Source organism: Thamnophis sirtalis, unplaced genomic scaffold (genome assembly GCF_051295495.1).
Source record: "Thamnophis sirtalis isolate CommonGarterSnake01/CBP01778 unplaced genomic scaffold, rThaSir2_p1.2 scaffold_5, whole genome shotgun sequence".
NCBI classification, from domain to species: Eukaryota; Metazoa; Chordata; class Lepidosauria; order Squamata; family Natricidae; genus Thamnophis; species Thamnophis sirtalis.
The window spans coordinates 10,259,591-10,277,151 of record NW_028261385.1 but is presented as its reverse complement, the minus strand read 5'-3'; the positions used below and the strand labels follow the sequence as shown (position 1 = coordinate 10,277,151).

Genomic DNA, 17,561 nt, shown 5'->3' with positions numbered 1-17,561 from the left:
CCACGGGGATGCTGCCACAGTCGTATGAAAAACAGTCATAAGTCACTCTTTTCAGTGCTGTAACCGGACAGTCACTAAAGGAACTTTTGTAAGTCGAGGACTACCTGTGTTTGTAGCTCGGGGTTGAACTGTGAGCTCCTTGGTGCTCTCTGAGCCTGGTTGTTCGAAAGGGGGACCTAGCTGAACCTGTACAAATAGGATGCTGTTAGCTTTTCATCCTCAGAGCTCTTCTTATATTGGCAATTGCCTGCCTTTTTGCGGGCCCTTCTGCCTTTCACAAGGATGCCCTTGTGCTCTGCTTTACCCCACAGCTGCATTTCTTTCCATAGCTCAGCAGTGGTTTTACTCTAAAATTAGCCACTCTTAAGAAATCTTCATGGCTGTGAGATGTTAGAAGATCCTGTGGCCTTGGTTTTCCAGGAAACAGGCTTGGTTTCATGGTTTTTATTACTCATAAAGGAGAATATTGGTAGCTCAGGATTGAAGTGAGAAGTCCTTGGTGCTCTCGAGCTTGCTTGTTTCCTAGCAGATGTTTCATTACGCAAACTAGCTAACATCATCAGTGCTAGTCATTATTTATTAGTCATTTAGTAAAGACATTTACTAGTAGGGATGCGGTGGCTAAGATGCTGAGCTTGTTGATCAGAGAGGTCGGCAGTTGGTTTGAATCCCTAGTGCCGTGTAATGGAGTGAGCTCCCGTTACTTGCCCCAGCTTCTGCCGACCTAGCAGTTCGGAAGCACATAAAAATGCAAGTAGAAAAATAGGAACCACCTTTGGTGGGAAGCTAACAGCGTTCCGTGCGCCTTTGGCATTGAGCCACATGACCATGTTAAGCCACATGACCACGGAGACGTCTTCGGACAGCGCTGGTTCTTTGGCTTTGAAACGGAGATGAGCACCGCCCCTTAGATTCGGGAACACCTGGCACATATGTGCGAGGGGAACCTTTACCTAAATTAAAGGAATCTTTTTTTAATTATTGTTTTGCATTTTTAAAATAAATTGAGAGTTAATTATGGTATTAATACATAATTATTAATTATTTTAATACTGCAGTATATAATAGTGATTAATAAAATCATTACTGGGGACTCTCCTGTTTAACAGATATAAATTCAAACATGACAAATTTATACTTCTTCCAGTGACCTACACAAGTGCTTTGGTGTGATATTGTACAGGTAATCCTCCGCTTACAACTACAATTGAGCCCAACATAAGAGCCAAGGTGGCGCAGTGGTTAAATGCAGCACTGCAGGCTACTGCTAGATCAGCAGTTCAGCGGTTCAAATCTCACCGGCTCAGGGTTGACTCAGCCTTCCATCCTTCCGAGGTGGGTAAAATGAGGACCCAGATTGTTGGGGGCAATATGCTGACTCTCTGTAAACCGCTTAGAGAGGCCTGAAAGACCTATGAAGCGGTATATAAGTCTACTGCTATTGCTATTGCTATTGCTATTCTGTTGCTAAGCGAGACATTTGTTCAGTGTGTTGCCTCATTTCATGACCTTTCTTGCCCCAGTTAAGTGAGTCACTGCCGTTAAGTTAGTTACATGATTATTAAATCAATCTGACTTCCCAAACGACTTTGCTTGTCAGAAGGTTGGCAAAGGGGGTCCCATGACCCTGGGGATGCTGCAAAGGTTATTTAGTGTGAAAAAATGGTCATAAGTCATTTTTATCAGTGCCGTTGTGTCTTTGGACGGTCCCTAAATAAACTCTTGTAAATCAAGGACTCCCTGTATTGTAGTGAGTTTACAGACAACAGGTCAGTGTTGCACGGTGCATTACATCTGTTTCTGGTAACTTCTGCTTTATTTTAATGTTTTTGCCTGCTTTTTGTCCCCAACCAGTGTCCTTGTGTATCAGCCAGCAGCCGTACGAGTGCCAGGAGTCAGCACGGTGGATTCTACAGCCATCGCCCCATCATTAACAGACTACTCTGTGCCCTTCCACCATCCACCAATATCAAGCATTTCCTCTGACTTGCCTGGTAAGTTTTTTATGTGTTTTTTTTTTTTAACTGATTGGGACTGTGGCTGGAATGACTTAACAGTTGGAAGGGACCTTGGAGGCCTTCTAGTCCAACCCCCCTGCTCAAGCAGGAAACCCGATATCATCTCAGACAAATGGTTGTCCAATCTCTTGTTTAAAACTTCCAGTGTTGGAGTGCGCACCATGTCTGGAGGCAAGTTGTTCCTCTGATTAATTGTTCTCCCTATAAAAGTAAGATGTCGACGAAAACGTCTTTCTTCTCACCCTTTGTTGAATGTATATCAAGCAGAGATTTTGGTCAGAATCTGTCCAATTCATTTCCTTGCTGATTACCAAAGTCCAAAATAAAAATTTTGGAGTTGGTATTTGAGTCTAATAGAGAATTTTCCCTTAGCCTTCTTTCACTCCCTTTTCATGCTAAATAAGAGACTTCTTCAGTTCCCAAGCTCTTTGCTGAAATGTATTGGCTGTTTATTAATTAAACCTACAGCAAGTCCTTGACGTATAACCATTCGTTTAGTGACAGTTCGAAGTTAAAATGGCACTGAAAAGACCATTTTTCACACTTGTGACCATTGCAGCATCCCCATGGTCACATGATCAAAATTCCGATGCTTGGCAACTGGTTCATATTTATGACCTTTTCAGAGTCCCCAGAGTCACATGATCCCCTTTTGCGACCTTCTGACAATGTCAGTGGGGAAACCAGATTCACTTAACAACTGTGTGACTAACAATAATTGCAGCGATTCACTTAACAACTGTGGCAAGAAAGGTCACAAAATGGGGCAAAGCTCGCTTAACAACTGTCTTGCTTAGCGATGGAAATTTTGGGCTCAATTGTGACCGTAAATTGAGGACTACCTGTAGTTTAGCCGGTCCCAGGTCTCTCAATGGGTATCATGATTCAATGTGGTTTTGAATTTTCTCTTCTTCTCGCCCAGTACAGGTAGTCCTCGACTTATGACCACAATTGAGCCCACAATTTTTGTGGTTAAGTGAGATATTTGTTAAGTGAGTTTTGCCCCACTTTATGACTTTTCTTGCCATAGTTGTTAAGTGAATCACCACAGTTGATAAGTTAGTAATAAGTTAGTTAAGTGAATCTGGCTTCCCATTGACTTTTTCAGAAATATTAATCAGATTTCAAGTGTCTGAATTTTGATCTTGTGGCCCTGGGGATGCTGCAAATATCGTAAGTGAAAAACAGCCAGAAGTCAGAGTCTTCAGTGCTGTTGTAACTTTGAACGTCACTAAATGAACTGTTGTAAATAGTGGACAACCTGTATTTCATCTACTGGATCTATGATCACAGCATGTAATCTAATGCAGTGGTCTCCAACCGTGGCAACTTTAAGCCTAGAGGATTTCAATTCCCAATGGGAGTTGATTGATTTGATTTATTGGATTTCTAGTTGACGTCCTCCAGGCTTAAAGTTGCCAAGGTTGGAGACCCCTGTTCTTCGAGTGTGCTGAGGAGAATCCAAGGAATGGGTTAACTCTGCCTTCCTGTTCATTAGATTGAGTCAATCAATCTTTTGTAGCCATGCCTCTTGTGTCTACATCCCCAGTTTTTGACTCAGTCTTCAGCTCAACAGATGTTTTTCTACTTACCTCCAATTATTCAAACCTCAGAACTAAAATTCAAGAACTACTACACTTCTATACGGAAGAAGTAAAGTACAGGAGAACGAAACAGGCAGGCTCCCCTGTCTAACCGGCAAGGGCGCCATTATCCAGTTCATTCTTGTAAAGTCGAGGTCCCTTTGCAACATCCCGCAATCTGCGGAGGGGACTTGAGGCCGGGTTTTGGAGCATACTTGCTTTGTGGTGATCAATCAGCCGTGGCAGCCGTGTTTCCAAACGAAACCTATCTGCCTTTCAGAGGGGCCCAATCCAAAAATGTTGGAACGTTGTTGCAACCTCTAACTGAGGTCAGGCAGATGATTAGCCCGACTACCCAATCTGGGTCACCAGAGGGTGCCCGAGAACAACTTTCTCAGTCGCAGCTTCCAATGTTAGAACACAATGAGCTGTTCCTTCCTTCAGTTTCAGATCTACTCCCATCGGAAAGACCTTGGAAGCTGGTTCCTAAGAGGGCAAAGCCTAGCCCAGAGGCTACCTTCACTCCTACAGCAGCAGGACTCCGCCCAAGGGGGACACAGAAACCAGGCATTTCCCCCCAACTACTGAGTCGAATAATTTCAGAGTCTATCGCTCAGGGCATTGCCGCAGGCCTTCAGCAAAAGCGACAGGCAGCCACCTTACGCCGGGGTCTCCGTCACTGCCAGGCAGACATGAAGTACAAGTGTAAGTTGGCTTCTGCTCCCTTCAAAGGTGACAAACTACTTGGAGATGCCTTAAAGACCAAAGACAAAAAGAAAATTCTACCCTCTATGTCCAGACGTGCTGACCGCCGATCCTCGCATTGCTTTCGGAAGCCTTCCTTCAGAGCAGTGGACACTGCAAATGACTTCTCACATCCGCAGAGGGCAGTCTTCCAGCGACATGATCACCAATCTTATAGAGTAGGCTATAGAGGCAAGCATAGACAGCAGTTCCAGTCCAAACGACCATTTCGAGACAAAGGAAGTCGTCCCTTCCATCGCTCGTCCAGATAACTGCAGATACAATCCTCCCATTGGTGGCCATCTAGATCTCTTTGTGGCTCAATTGGAGGAAACAACCACAGATGCTTGGGTCTTAAACACTGTCCGACAAGGCCTCACTCTCGACTTTCTCTCTACACCCCTGAGGGCCTTTATTCGTTGTCCAGTTCCAAGAAATGGAATAAGAAGATTCCCCCATGGAAGTTGCAATCCAACACCTGTTAGACATTAAAGCCCCCAAGTCAGTTCTAGAGGACCAGCAGCGACTTGGGTTCTACTCCATCCTGTTTGTAGTCCCAAAGGCTTCCAGGGGGTAAGGGGGAATGATTCTTGAGCTAAAAAGATTCAACAGGCATCTGGTATACAGGGCGACTTGCTGACATCAGTAGACTTAATGGAAGTGTTTTGTATTGAATGTATATAGTTGTGTTAACTGCTAAAGCGAAGCTAACATTTAGATGACCCCAACTGTTTTAGAGGGAAATTTAAAACATTTATATTTGGGCGGGCTTTTTCTAGTTCTATGATTGGTTAAGGGCCCACAGGGCCTAGAGTATAAATCACAGGCATTTGCCTGCAGTTCCTCAGTTCCATTTTTGAGTCAATAAATGCTGTTGCAGCTATGCTGGTCTGGTTCTTGCCTACTGAAGTCCACTACACAATAGGAAACATACCTACACATTCCTATATTGCCGGCTAACCAAAGATTCCTACGGACCTGTCCATTATATGGTCTGTGACTTTCGACCACATTTGCAAACATGGCTGATGTCGAGCTCTGCTCAAACCATCGAGTTTAGTGCTAATGAACTTTCAGAGCCACCATGTTCCTGTAAGGGGCAAAGTTATCATTAGGGTACAATTTAGAGAGCTTGAGGGTCCTCTCAGCATAGTGGTCGTAGAAGGGCTGCGCATCAGCCGCATAGTGGTTGTAGAGGGGTTGCGCACCAGCCGCATAGGACTGAAGTGATTCAAGGCCCTGGGCATCAGAGTAACGGGCATTCATTGAACCCAAATAGGTGATCTAAAAGTGGTATGCCACCAATACGCTGACGTATTCAGCGCTGAGCTGGGACAATACAAAGGGGCACCCATTTCACTTAACCTTGATCCAGCAGTAACTCCAATCTGATTAAAACCGTGCAGGGTTCCTTTTGCATTGAAACCTAAAATTGATGCGTAACTAGAGAAGCTGGTACAGCGGGGAGTGCTCCAACCTGTGGACTGTAGCCATTTGAGGCTCCCATAGTCACCCCAGTTAAGCCTAATGGGAATGTTCGCATCTGCGCAGACTACAAGTGCACCATAAACAAGGCACTACAGCATGCTTACCCTGTATCAGTGATAAGCCTTGCTCCAGGGAGGCAGAATTTTCACTAAGCTAGACCTCGCTCAGGCTTACCAGTAGCTGCCGGCAGATGGTGCTACCACAGAGGCACCGACAATAATCACACACAGAGGTGCATTCTGAATGCACCGCTTGCAGTTTGGGGTAAGCATAGCACCAGGGTTGTTCCAAAGTATTATGGAACGAACACTGAAGAATATTCCTGGTGTCTACCCATACTGTGATGATGTCCTGATTGTGGGGGAATCGGCGGCAGTCCTAGCGGAACGTCTCCATGTAGTACTCCAACATTTCCACGAGATAGGCCTAAAACTCAAAAAGGAAAAGTACTACATCAACACTGCTGGAATCAACCCATCTGAAGCAAAGCTAAAGGCAATTCAGCAAGCCCCCACACCAAAATCCAAGTGGGAGCTTCAAGCATTCCTGGGCTTGCTCAATTTTTACCACTTACTGCATAAGGCTGCCCTGGCAGAACCACTACACCACCTACTGGACAAAAAAGCACTCTGGGTCTGGTTGAGCACTCAAGACAAAGCGTTCAAGGCAATAAAATCATTGCTATCTTCGGACTCCGTACTAGTTCATTTCAATGAAACCCTACCAGTAACACTAGCCTGTGACGCTTCACCATATGACATTGGGGCAGTACTAAGCCACAGGATGCCAAATGGTAGCGAGGCCCCCATTGCATACTATTCTCAAACGTTATCAATGGCTGAAAGGAACTATTCCTAAATAGACAAGGAAGCCCTTGCCATAGTGGCTGGCATTAAGAAGTTCCACGATTTCTTATATGGACAAACCTTCACCATCTTTATGGACCACAAACCTCTGCTTGGTCTGTTCACAGCTGACAGACACTGCAGGTCCTGTCACCATAAATGCTATGATGGTCCATTTTTGTGGCTGCATACTTGTACCAGCTAGTACATCCGGGCAAGGAAATGGACCATGCCGACGCTCTTAGCCGATTGCCTCTACCACAGACTGAGCCGGATCCAGCCCCAGCTTGTCATATTCTCACGATCCAAGAGCTGTCTGAAACACCCCTACATGCAGGGACGTTGCAGCTGAAACCACCATGGACAAAACACTTAGCTGTGTTCTCAACTGGGTGTTAAGGGGCCACTTTGTCATCTGTGTTATCTTGTGTGGAACTGGAATCCCTTGCATGACACCCTGTTGTGGCCCAGCAGGAGCCGTTAGAGCTGCCGCCAGACTCCGACAGCGAGGGGTCTTATGAGTTGGTCTTGGAGGAAGTGGAGGACCCTGGACAGGCTGTCGACTCCGAGCAGGGCGAGGAGAGACTGGTTGGCCACCAAGTGGCGGCAGAGCATTGGATCAAAGGGAATGTTCCTGAAAGCATTTGGGAGTTGTATCAGGAGGCAAGCAGGCTTAGGTCTACTCAGCGTAAAGGACAAAGGAGGTGATTGCGAGCAGCTGTTGCTCATTGGGATCCTCGCCTGTGTATAAAGAGACTGCTGGTGCCACGCCCTGGTTGCAGAAGTCAACGTTCCGTTCCTGTTCTAGTGATGGTTCTTGTTCGCGTTTACTAACTAAGAGAAGCCAACTTGGATAAGTGGTTTTGAGATAAGAGAAGCCGGGTTTGCATTTTGGTGTGACTTTCTGCCAGAGCTATTAGGACTTTTTGCCAGAGCTAATTATCTGTGTTTATTTTGGGCTCGCAGCCAACAAGAGCCGGGACTGATAAAAAACATTCCTTTGAACGTTCTGTTTGGCTTTCGTTTCTGAACGGACAAGGTGGGGGTCAGAACCGCACCCTATTGTGGGCAGCTTTATCAGAGGTGTGACTAACTTAGAGCCTCTTATGGTACAGCAATATCCCACCTGGGAACTTCCTATGGTCCTCCAGTCTCTATGTTCTACACCCTTTGAAACTTTCCACTCCCCCAGCCTTTGCTTCCTCACTTGCAAGGTCTCCTTTCTCGTGGCTATCACCTCGGCGAGACGCATCTCCGAGCTAGCAGCCTTCTCAATAAGAAAGGATCTATGTGTTCTCCATTCCAACTGTTATTCTGCAACTGTTATTATTCTCCTTCATTCCCTCCCAAGGTCAATTCTTTATTTCACAGAGCACAAGAACTGATTTTACTGGACTTCTGCCCTAGTCCGAGCCCTGACCTAGAGAGGAAGTTGCACACCTTCGACGCCAGGAGGGCTCTCCGCATCTATATCAAGAGGAGAGCTTCCTTTCGGAGATCGGAGTGCCTGTTCGTATCATTTCAACCCTCCACATTGGGTAAATAAAGTCACAGCATCAACAATAGGCCGATGGATACGGGCATGCATCACCAAATCGTATGAACTTCAGGCTCTTCCGTTGCCTCGGCAAGTGACGGGCCACTCCACTAGAAGCACAGCCACTACAGCTGCGTAGGCCGCACAGGCCTCCATTGAGGAGATATGTAGAGTAGCGATGTGGTCCTCTCTATCCCCGTTTACACAGTATTATAAGCTGGATGCCTTTGCTTCTACTGAAGCGGCCTTCAGCAGATGAGTTCTCCAAAAAGTGTACTCAGACTCAGAGACTCTGAACCAGGCTGCTGCCCACCCTTAGGACATGCCGGCTTTGGTATGCTCCATTCCTTGGATTCTCCTCTGCACACTTGGAGAAGGGGTGTTGGTCTTGCCTGACACGCTCCTTCTCAGTGTGCTAAGAGAGAATCCAACCCCACCCTGGCGGCCGTCTGGCCCAGAGTCCAGACATGGTCAAGTCAATCATCACACCCTCCTCAAAAACTGGGGACGCAGATGAGAGAGGTGTGGCTACCAAAGATTCATTGACTCGGTCTAATGAGCAGAAAGGCAGAGTTAACCCATTCCTTGGATTCTGTCAGCACACCAAAGAAGGAGCATGTCAGGCAAGACCAATGCCCCATCTAATGTATCCTTTCATACAATGTTGTATTTACTGAAGGCAACATCTTTCTCTCCCCAGGCTTGGATTTTCTCTCTTTAATCCCAGTCGATCCACAGGTAAGGCTCTTAACTGCTTCTGATCAGCTTCTTAACATTCATAGAAACCTGAATTTAGCCGGAATAATTTTGAAAATGAAAAATGGAAGGCCCTCTGAAAAGAGTTCAAAACAACTGTTGTAGTGCAATTAAACTTCAAGGCTCCTGCAATTTCACTCTAATCCAGACGTGTTAATTTAAACATAGAATATCTCCCATCAAGGAGATAGGAATAGAGGTTGGGGCAGCTGTTTTAATTTTTCTTATTTCTTTGTCTGCCCATCTCTATAAGCATCCCTGGGCAGCATCCCCATCATAAAACATAAGAACAAAAACAATTAAAACAATACATAATAAATATATGTGGCCATTGTGTAGATTCCCACTTTTTCTGGAGCTTTCATCAGCTTTTGATAGCGTCTGTCATGGTATCCTCCTAGGAAGAGCGTGGGAGGTACTGTGATGGTTCTTCTGCCATGACCGGTCCCAGTCAATATTGGGGGAGAAGAGGAGAAATCAAGTGTTAAGGATGCCAGTGGCCCTTCCTGATGGTCTCTCTCCTCTCCTCTAATATCTACACCTGAGGTGTCTAACCTTGGCCACTTTAAGACTTGTGGACTTCAAGCTGGCTGGGGAATTCTGGGAGTTGAAGTCCACAGGTCTTAAAGCGGCCAAAGTTGGACAAAAATGTACAAAAAAAAAGCCACTGAGAGGGGACGTCCATTGCCACAGGGTGAGGGATCAGTACAACAATGATCCTCAGCAGTACAGATTAGAATTCTTTATTGGCCAAGCGGGATTAGACACACAAGGAATTTGTCTCTGGCTAATAAGCTCTCAGTGTACATAGATGTGGCCCAAAGCATTGGGTCTCTCTTAATTGTTTCCCCCCTCCCAAAGAATTCCAATTTGTCGTAAACAAAATTAAAACTGACAGAAATGAATGGCATCCGCCGTTCTTTATCCCATGGCAGACTTTTTAAAAAATATATGATCTTGTAAATAGGAAAGCAAATGAAAATGGCACAGACATATTTTTTGGAGTATAAGACGCACCAAGGTTTTGAAGAGGCAAATTTTTTTAAAAAAAGTTTTTGCACTTTGCAAACCTCCCTGGAATCAGGAATGGTTTATGTAAAATCTAAATTAGGGGGAAAGGTTCCATAATGAGAGACCGTCTATAGGTTTATAGGCGCAGGAGTCTGTTGGCAGGATAACAATGTAGATGTGGAATTTTAGGACTTCCTTCTCTTGGACTCAATCCGGATGACTTTTGTCAATCCAGACAAAAGTGTCCCATGGGTGCTTTTCCAGAAGGCAGTTGGAGTTTCTTGGGGTGTCATCCCCCCATCCCCCAAAATGTTTCTCTTCTCCGAGACGCTTCTTCAGTTCTTGGCTGAGAAGTGAAAAGTTTTCAAAGAAAGAAAAGAACCAAGAAAAACTTTTGGAAAAGTGCCCTTGGATGATTGAGAATCTCCGTAGACCAGGAGGGGCGTCAAACTCGATTTCATGGAGGGCTGCATCAGGGTCGTATTTGATCTTGGGGCGGAAGGCGGGAGGGCTGGCATGTGAGTGTGTGTGAGAGTGGACGTAGCCAGCTCAACGTAACTCGCATCAGGGGTGCTGGTGGTGCCTGAGTCCTTTTCCCGCAAAAACGGGCTCCCGAGCTCCGTTTTCGGCTGCGATGGCTTCCTGCAACCCCCTGCCAGTGAAAACGGAGCTCGGGAGAGCCGTATGCGGCACTACGGGCCCAGTCCTTTGCTGTTTCCAGGCCGGCCCCATGGGCCAGATCTCAGTATCCCACGAGCCTTAAGTTTTGACCAGGGGTGGGTTGCTAATCCCGGTTCGGTTGGAACGGGGCCGGCGGCGTCCTCGTGCACGCGCGCAGTTCACGCATGCGTCTTAGCGCCTGTGCGATGCTCCAGCTGCTCGCAGAGACTTGCGCAGGCGCTGTATGTGCCATCCAGCTGCTCGCGGAGAATCGCGCAGGCGCTGTATGTGCCATGCGCCTGCGTGGAAGCGCAGAAGCCTTCAAAGACCGGTAAGGAGCGCGGGCGGGCGGGTGGGCCGTTCCCGGAAGTTACTTACTTACGGGTTCGCCGACCAACCGGTTCGCGGGGACTGCTGTGAACCGGTTGAAACCCACCCCTGGTTTTGACCCCCTCTGCCATAGACAGTCCAGAGCAGTGTTTGTTACCTTTGTCAACTATACGATGTGTGGACTTCCAAACTCCCAGGAATTCTGGGAGTTGGAAGTCCACACATGGTGTAGTTGAGCAACACTCCCTTGGCAGAAGCTTGGTGCAGTTGGCCCCCCTGTGGCTCAGGTGTGCATGCTGTTCTCCCCGCTTGCATCTAGTCTCTCTTCCTTACCCTCCATCATTGTTTGTTTCAAGCAGTACTGTGCTCCTATGTTTTTGGATAGTCTCGCCTCGACCTTGCCAGCAAACACCACCTCTGGCAACCTCCTCACCTCAGCCAGCCCCCTCGACAGCAGCAGCAGCAACAGCAGCACTCGCGTTAGCTCTTCGGGCCGGAACGAGACGGCCGTGCTCACCAGCACCACCGGGAGCAACATTCCGGATATCATCTCCCTGGACTAAAAAAAAGCTGGACTGCTTTCTTTGCAGCTTGGAAACTTATTTTACAATATTTATTGGGAGAAGACAAAACAAAAAGCTTTGGATTCCACAACTCTTTACGTGCAGGTTAACGGGTGGAAGCAAACCGACTGGAACAATTTTTATTTTATTTTAATCCTGAATGTTTCTCTCCTTCCGCCTCTCCCCCCACCCCTTTTAGGAGACTTTATTTTCCGACAAGCCAGCCTTTCTTTATGATGGGTGAAACTGACAAAAAGTTTTTACTCTGTGGATTCGAAGGATGAATCCCCATGTGCTAATTATAACTTTGGCTTAGATCTAGCAATAATGTTTAAAAAAAAAAAAAGCAGTGTTTTGAAATGCATTTAATTACTCGGGTGATAAGAACCTGCCTTATCCCGGATCTTTAAGGACAAGAGGAAGGAGTTTAAACGTTGAGGCATTCTTGACCTTTTGCTGGGACCCGAAAAGAAATCCTTAACAGAGAGGATGCAACTTTTGCAAACTCAACGGTTGTATGAATTGTTTGCCTCCTCCCTTCCTCTTGGGTGAGATCACAAACCCCTCTGGTGAAGATGAATTGGTGTTTCTATTTAGGAGTTTGTGTTCTCCTGAAACTGCTCAGTTACATGTGCAAAAAAAAAAAAAACACCCTATGAGAACTGGGGGAAAAGAATGCTATGCAAAGTCCCTTTCATGCATCTAATCTGTGTTTGTAAAAATGTGAATACGATGTTGGGCAGTTAATTTTTAGGATGGGTCGTCGGTTCTCGCTGAGAGGAAGGAAAGTGGGGAGGCAGAGACAGCTGCTTCAGATCTTGCAAAATAGCCTTTTTTATCTGCTTAAGGATCATGCAGTTGAAGGGCTCACAGTTCATCTCACTCCGGTCATTGCCACCAGGAAGATTGGCCCTCAGTTGTCTTAAGAGTCGTTTTAGGAGTGTAGCTAAATTAACGAGAAAGGATCGTCACGCTAAAATCTTCCCATCAATTTGTGAAGTGGGGGGGGGGGCAGAAACTTCAGCAAAAGAAATAAATGGATGCTTTAAGCCAGGGGTCCCCAACCAATGGGCCATAGGCTGATTGCCCATTGGTTGGGGACCCCTGGCTTAAAGCATCCAGAACAATGTTAGGGAAGTTGCTTACTTATGGAATACTTGGAAATTATCCCCCAAGGACCATACAGTTGAGCGTGGCTGTTCCCAGGAAAGTTTCAGCAACTTTCTTTGGGTCAAATGTGAGTGGCTGGCATGGGTGCCCATCTCTGCGTGCGCACAGCTCCACTCGCCACAAACGCTCATCATCCTGCTCATGCTTCACGGGCGCACATGCGCTTGCCCTTCCCACAAAATGACCGCCCCCGCTCTGGACCGCCAATTCAGCAAGGCTGGGGAACTCTTGCTTTAAGCATCATGAGTAGGTGTGCTTTTCATTTTTTTTGACCCAAAGAAACTTTCCTGGGAACAGCCACGCTCAACTGTATGGTCCTTGGGGGATAATTTCCAAGTATTCCATAAGTAAGCAACTTCCCTAACGTTGTTCTAATCACACACACCCATTGTACAGAATCTGTCATACCGGGAAGTCCACAGGTTTTAAAAACAGCCAAGGTTTGGACATCCCAGTCCTAGATAAAGAAAAACCCTTGAGAAAGAAAATGGCAATTGTAGTTGATATTCTAGAAGTCACCTGGGCAGGTAAGGAGTGAAATCACTTTGGCCATTCATGCCTTAGGGCTGTGATGGCGAACCCATGGTGTGCCACAGGTGACGCGTGGAGCCATATTTGGTGGCACACCAGCCATCCGGTCCGGCACGCATGCGCGCACTGGCCAGCTGATTTTTCACCCTTGTGGAGGGCGAGAGAAGGCCATTTTTCGCCCTCCCTAGGCTTCAGGAAAGCCGCCAGAGGCTGGGGAGAGCGAAAAATGGTCCCAATGGGCCAACCGGAAGTTCGGGAACAAACTTCCGATTGGGCCGTTGGAGTCATTTTTCGCCCTCCCCAGGCTTCAGGAAAGCCTCCGTAGCCCGAGGAGAGGTTGTGCGTGCCTGTACAGGGGGGTCGTGTGCACATGTGCAGGTGAGCGGTGAGATTGAGTTGGCACGTGCACGATAGCAGCGCATGCAATTTTGGCACGCTGTAAGAAAAAGGTTCACCAATCACTGCCTTAGGAGGGTCCTGCAAACGTTTTGATAAAACGCCCCGTCTTTTTATAATACGGAGCATTTTAGGCAGAGTAGATGAGATTAGAAAAGCTCTTGGTGTTCTCTTTTACCCCCAACTGTTCGCTTAAGGGTCTCAGAAGTTGTGATGATGAAAGCCACCACGCTATTATCATGCCTGCGCGGCTCTTTCCTGCTCTCTCTCTTAACTTCCTTGCAAAAGTTCCTTTGTCTCGATTATCTAACAGTGTTCTTAAACTTGCAAAAGGCATTGCCGGGTCCATCTTTTGCTCCCCTTAACAAAGTCTTAATATTTTTTAGAATTATCTGGGCCAGGCATACCTGATGATGATTTTCCCTTTGGCTGTCCTATCCCAAACGACACTTGTTTTGTATCGTTACGGCCACCCGAAAGAATTTTTCGCTTGCGTTTCATTGATCTCCACGTTATCTGCCGATTTTTTTTGTTATTGATTAAAAGCGATCCGATTCTTTCTATCTTTCAAGTTTAAAGGAAATAATGCCTTTACTTTTGAGGTTTTCTTTTCAATGCTGTTCGGAAGGACTCCCCCCCCCCCCCCACATCGTAGTTTTCCTCTTGCTGTGCTGTAAATTCGAAAGATCCCGGAGAGATTCACTAAAACTCAGGGCGCGTCTCTTGAAAAATTTCCTCTGGTTCAGAGCCGAGTTTCAGGATTCTGACTCAGTCAAAAAAGAAAAAAAGGTTTTTAAGCCATACTCTTTTTATTAAGCGATGCAATTAAACACATGGAACTTTTTTTTTTGTTTTTAAATGCCACGCTGGATTGTTTCGGCAAACTGTTCTCCAAACCTTTAGAAGCAGCATTTTGTGTGCGAAGCAAGAGACGCTACATACCGGGTCGGCCTAAAAAGCCACTGAATCTGCATAAACTGAGCTTGATATGTAAATTGACCTGTCTCAGAAATCCTTGCCGTAAAAAAAAATAAAACAAAACCCATCGAGCTGAACCGGTCTTGTTTCCAGAGGAAAATAAAAACCCGACTCGATCGTTCTATTCAACAACACACTTTTTATTTCTCGTTATGTGAACATGACATAATTGCTAGAGGCTGGTTTTCTTTTGTGTCTTTCTTCATTTCGGGTTGTCCAGTTTTCTCGTCTCTTCCTTTCGCATTTTGGTGAAGCAATCCCGATTCCACGGTGGAGTTTGTTGGGTGTTGTCGTTAAGACGCTCCTCGCCCGCGTTGAGGGAGGAAGCCGTTACAATTTGTCCAGGAAGTTGTCTAGGGGTGGGATGCCTTCCTTCAAGCCTTTGCGTTTACGGGTTTCGGCCACCACTTGGAAAGGGCGTGAATTGGCATCGTAAGGGTCTCCGGGTAAGATCTGCCAGTGGTCGAAGACGCACTGCGGGAAAGCCTGGCCGCCCGTGTTGGATCTCAGGTCAGCTGTGAAACCTGTCAGGGGAGGAGAGAGTAGACGACTTTGTACCACCGTCCCCCATCACAGGAAGCCTTAGGGGGGTGTTTTACAGGTAATCCTTGACTTTAGACCATAACTCAGCCCAAAGATTTTGTCTCTAAGCAAGACATTGCTGAGTTTTGCCCCATTTTAACCACCTTTCTTGCCACAAGAGAATCACTGCAATGGTTACTGCTAGTAACCCGGTTGTTAAGTGAATCGGGTTTCCCTATTGACTTTTGCTCGTCAGAAGGTCGCAAAAGAGGATCACATGACCCCGGGACACTTCCACCCTTAGAAATCCATGCCAATTACCTGAATTTCCATCACATGACCACAAGGATGCTGCAATAATCATAGGAGTGGGGGAAAAATAACGGTCGCTAAACGAAAGGCCGCAAGTTGAGAACTACCTGTACTTTTAATATTTGTGCAGGGCAGAAGGAAGTCATTTAACTATGTTTTTCCTTTCCACAAAATGCAGAACTTCAGCCATCCCTATTCTGCCTCTTCCCGAGATAAACCTCTGTCTTGACATCTGGACAATTGATGGTTTCAGCCCAGTGTCGGACATTTCTATTATTTGATACTGGAGGGATGGAAGAACATGCAATTAAGCTGTATGCAGAGCCCACCTGTATGTAATATAGAGCAAGCAACTAGATTGTTGGGAAATAAGATACTGATGCAGGTAATAATTAGCAGATCACACGAGGCTACTGCACAGGTGATCTCTTAGCAACCGTGCAGAGTTACAACAGATTTTCTCCAGGCCTACTTGCCACTCGGATTCAAAGTTTTGATGGCCACCCCCACCCCCCAGTCACAATTTTGGGCGCTTGGCAATTAGCCTCCCTTTATGGCTATTTGCAGGATCTCGTCGTCCCGTGACCATAATTTACCGGAGAGTGGGGCTTCACCAGAAACTGGCATTTACATCCAGTTTCTGACAAAATGTCCATTGTGGGTAACTGACTCACTTAATGGCCACAGCAATTCACTCAATGACCACTGCAAAAAGAAAAAGGTAAAATCAGTCAAGGTCAGGGGCTTAACAGGCACAACTTGCTGTCATAATTCTGGATTCAATTATACCAAATAGCCACAAAGGTGCTTTTTCAAGAACTTTGGGGTTTTTCTTGGAAGACGTTTCCCTTCTCATCCAAGAAGCTTCTTCAGCTCTGGCTGGATGGTGGGGAACGGAAGGATTTATATTCCTTGCAGACAGCTGGTCGTTTGCATTCTTTTAGAGGGTGGTTGAGGCCCGGGGCACGACAAAACCGTGGTCCACTAAAGCGCGCCCGATTAAAGCGCATCGCTGACGTCATCAGCAGCGCGACAACAGCGACTGCGGAGAAAAAAGGGCGCTTTAAAAAGCGCTTTGAAAGCAAGCCGATTCATGTTAGGGTTAGGTTAAGCGTTAGGTTTAGGTTAAGGGTTAGCGTTAGGGTTAGCGTTAGGTTTAGGGTTAGGTTTCGGGGGGTTAGGTTTAGGTGTTAATTTTAACTTTAGCGCTCATAGCGTGCTTTTTTCGTCGCACTGTGATGACGTCAGGTATGCGGTTTTGTCGAGCGCGCTTTAATCGACCGCGGTTTTGTGGTGGAACCGTTGAGGCCACCTGGAAGTTATCCATATCCTCAGGGTCACCCAAGTGGTGTAAACTGATATGCAGGATGAGATAGTCTTGGCTGCAGGATGAGAAGAGAAATCTTCAAAGAAAAAAACCAGAAAGTCCAGTTGCCTCCAGAAAAAGCACCTTTGGGACAACCGTTACTTGAATGACTGAAAATCTCCATAGGCATTCATTATACCAAGAGGCCTTAGCCTTATATCTCTCTCCACGGTGCTTTATAAGCAGTCTTTGAGGGGTTTATGATCATAAGCTAAGGACTATCTTTAAGAATTGGCTGCACTCATTTCAGGGAGATTCTGGGCTCACAAGAGGCAAACTGGCTAATTAAGAAAGATCTCTTACCAAAAGACTCGTTCACCGGAAGATACGCTTTGACCACAAACATCGGGGTCCCGGCTACCTGAGACTCCTCAAAAACATGGCCACGTTTCCGGTTCAGGACACCGTAGATGCCCCCAACCACCTGTTCTGGACACTAGGGGGAAAAAAACACATTTTTAAAGCATATTTTTTACTTGCTTCTTGCTGGAAAGACTGGTTCATAGCATCTCACAATTTTTAATAAGAGAGGATTATAATTCATGCATATATTTTTTTTAGTCATTTTATTGACATTTATAGGCCGCCCTTTTCCCTAAGGGGACTCAGGGCGGCTTACATTTCATAGGAGGGGGTGTGTGAGACAGGACACAAAAAAGAAAAAAAAATGTGAATAAAAGAAAATAACCAATAAAACACAACATTCATTCGACATTCGGGCGGGGCAAAATTAGGGACTTATCCCCAGGCC

At 46.2% G+C, this 17,561-nt stretch overlaps 2 protein-coding genes across 10 annotated transcripts in view; one reads left to right on the top strand and one right to left on the bottom strand.

Moving 5' to 3' along the window:
- Positions 1-17,561, top strand: part of PIAS2 (protein inhibitor of activated STAT 2) — an 88,241-nt gene that overhangs the window by 32,204 nt on the left and 38,476 nt on the right. For 4 of the 8 annotated variants that reach the window (XM_087715295.1, XM_087715301.1, XM_087715299.1 and 1 more), the window contains exons 12-13: positions 1,855-1,994; positions 4,046-5,228. In XM_087715295.1, the coding sequence (XP_087571421.1) occupies positions 1,855-1,994; positions 4,046-4,617 (712 nt within the window). In that variant the 3' untranslated portion in view covers positions 4,618-5,228. Of the gene's footprint in view, positions 1-1,854; positions 1,995-4,045; positions 5,229-8,915; positions 8,954-11,328; positions 12,082-17,561 lie in introns of those variants that run through there. The other 4 variants (XM_087715298.1, XM_087715297.1, XM_087715296.1 and 1 more) reach the window with 4 other exon arrangements.
- Positions 14,730-17,561, bottom strand: part of LOC106553824 (elongation factor 2) — a 46,541-nt gene continuing 43,709 nt past the window's right edge. For both annotated transcript variants that reach the window (XM_087715292.1, XM_087715293.1), the window contains 2 exons: positions 17,114-17,246; positions 14,730-15,134 (listed from right to left, as the gene is read on the bottom strand). In XM_087715292.1, coding sequence (XP_087571418.1) covers positions 14,941-15,134; positions 17,114-17,246 — 327 coding nt within the window. In that variant the 3' untranslated portion in view covers positions 14,730-14,940. The remainder of the gene's footprint in view (positions 15,135-17,113; positions 17,247-17,561) is intronic.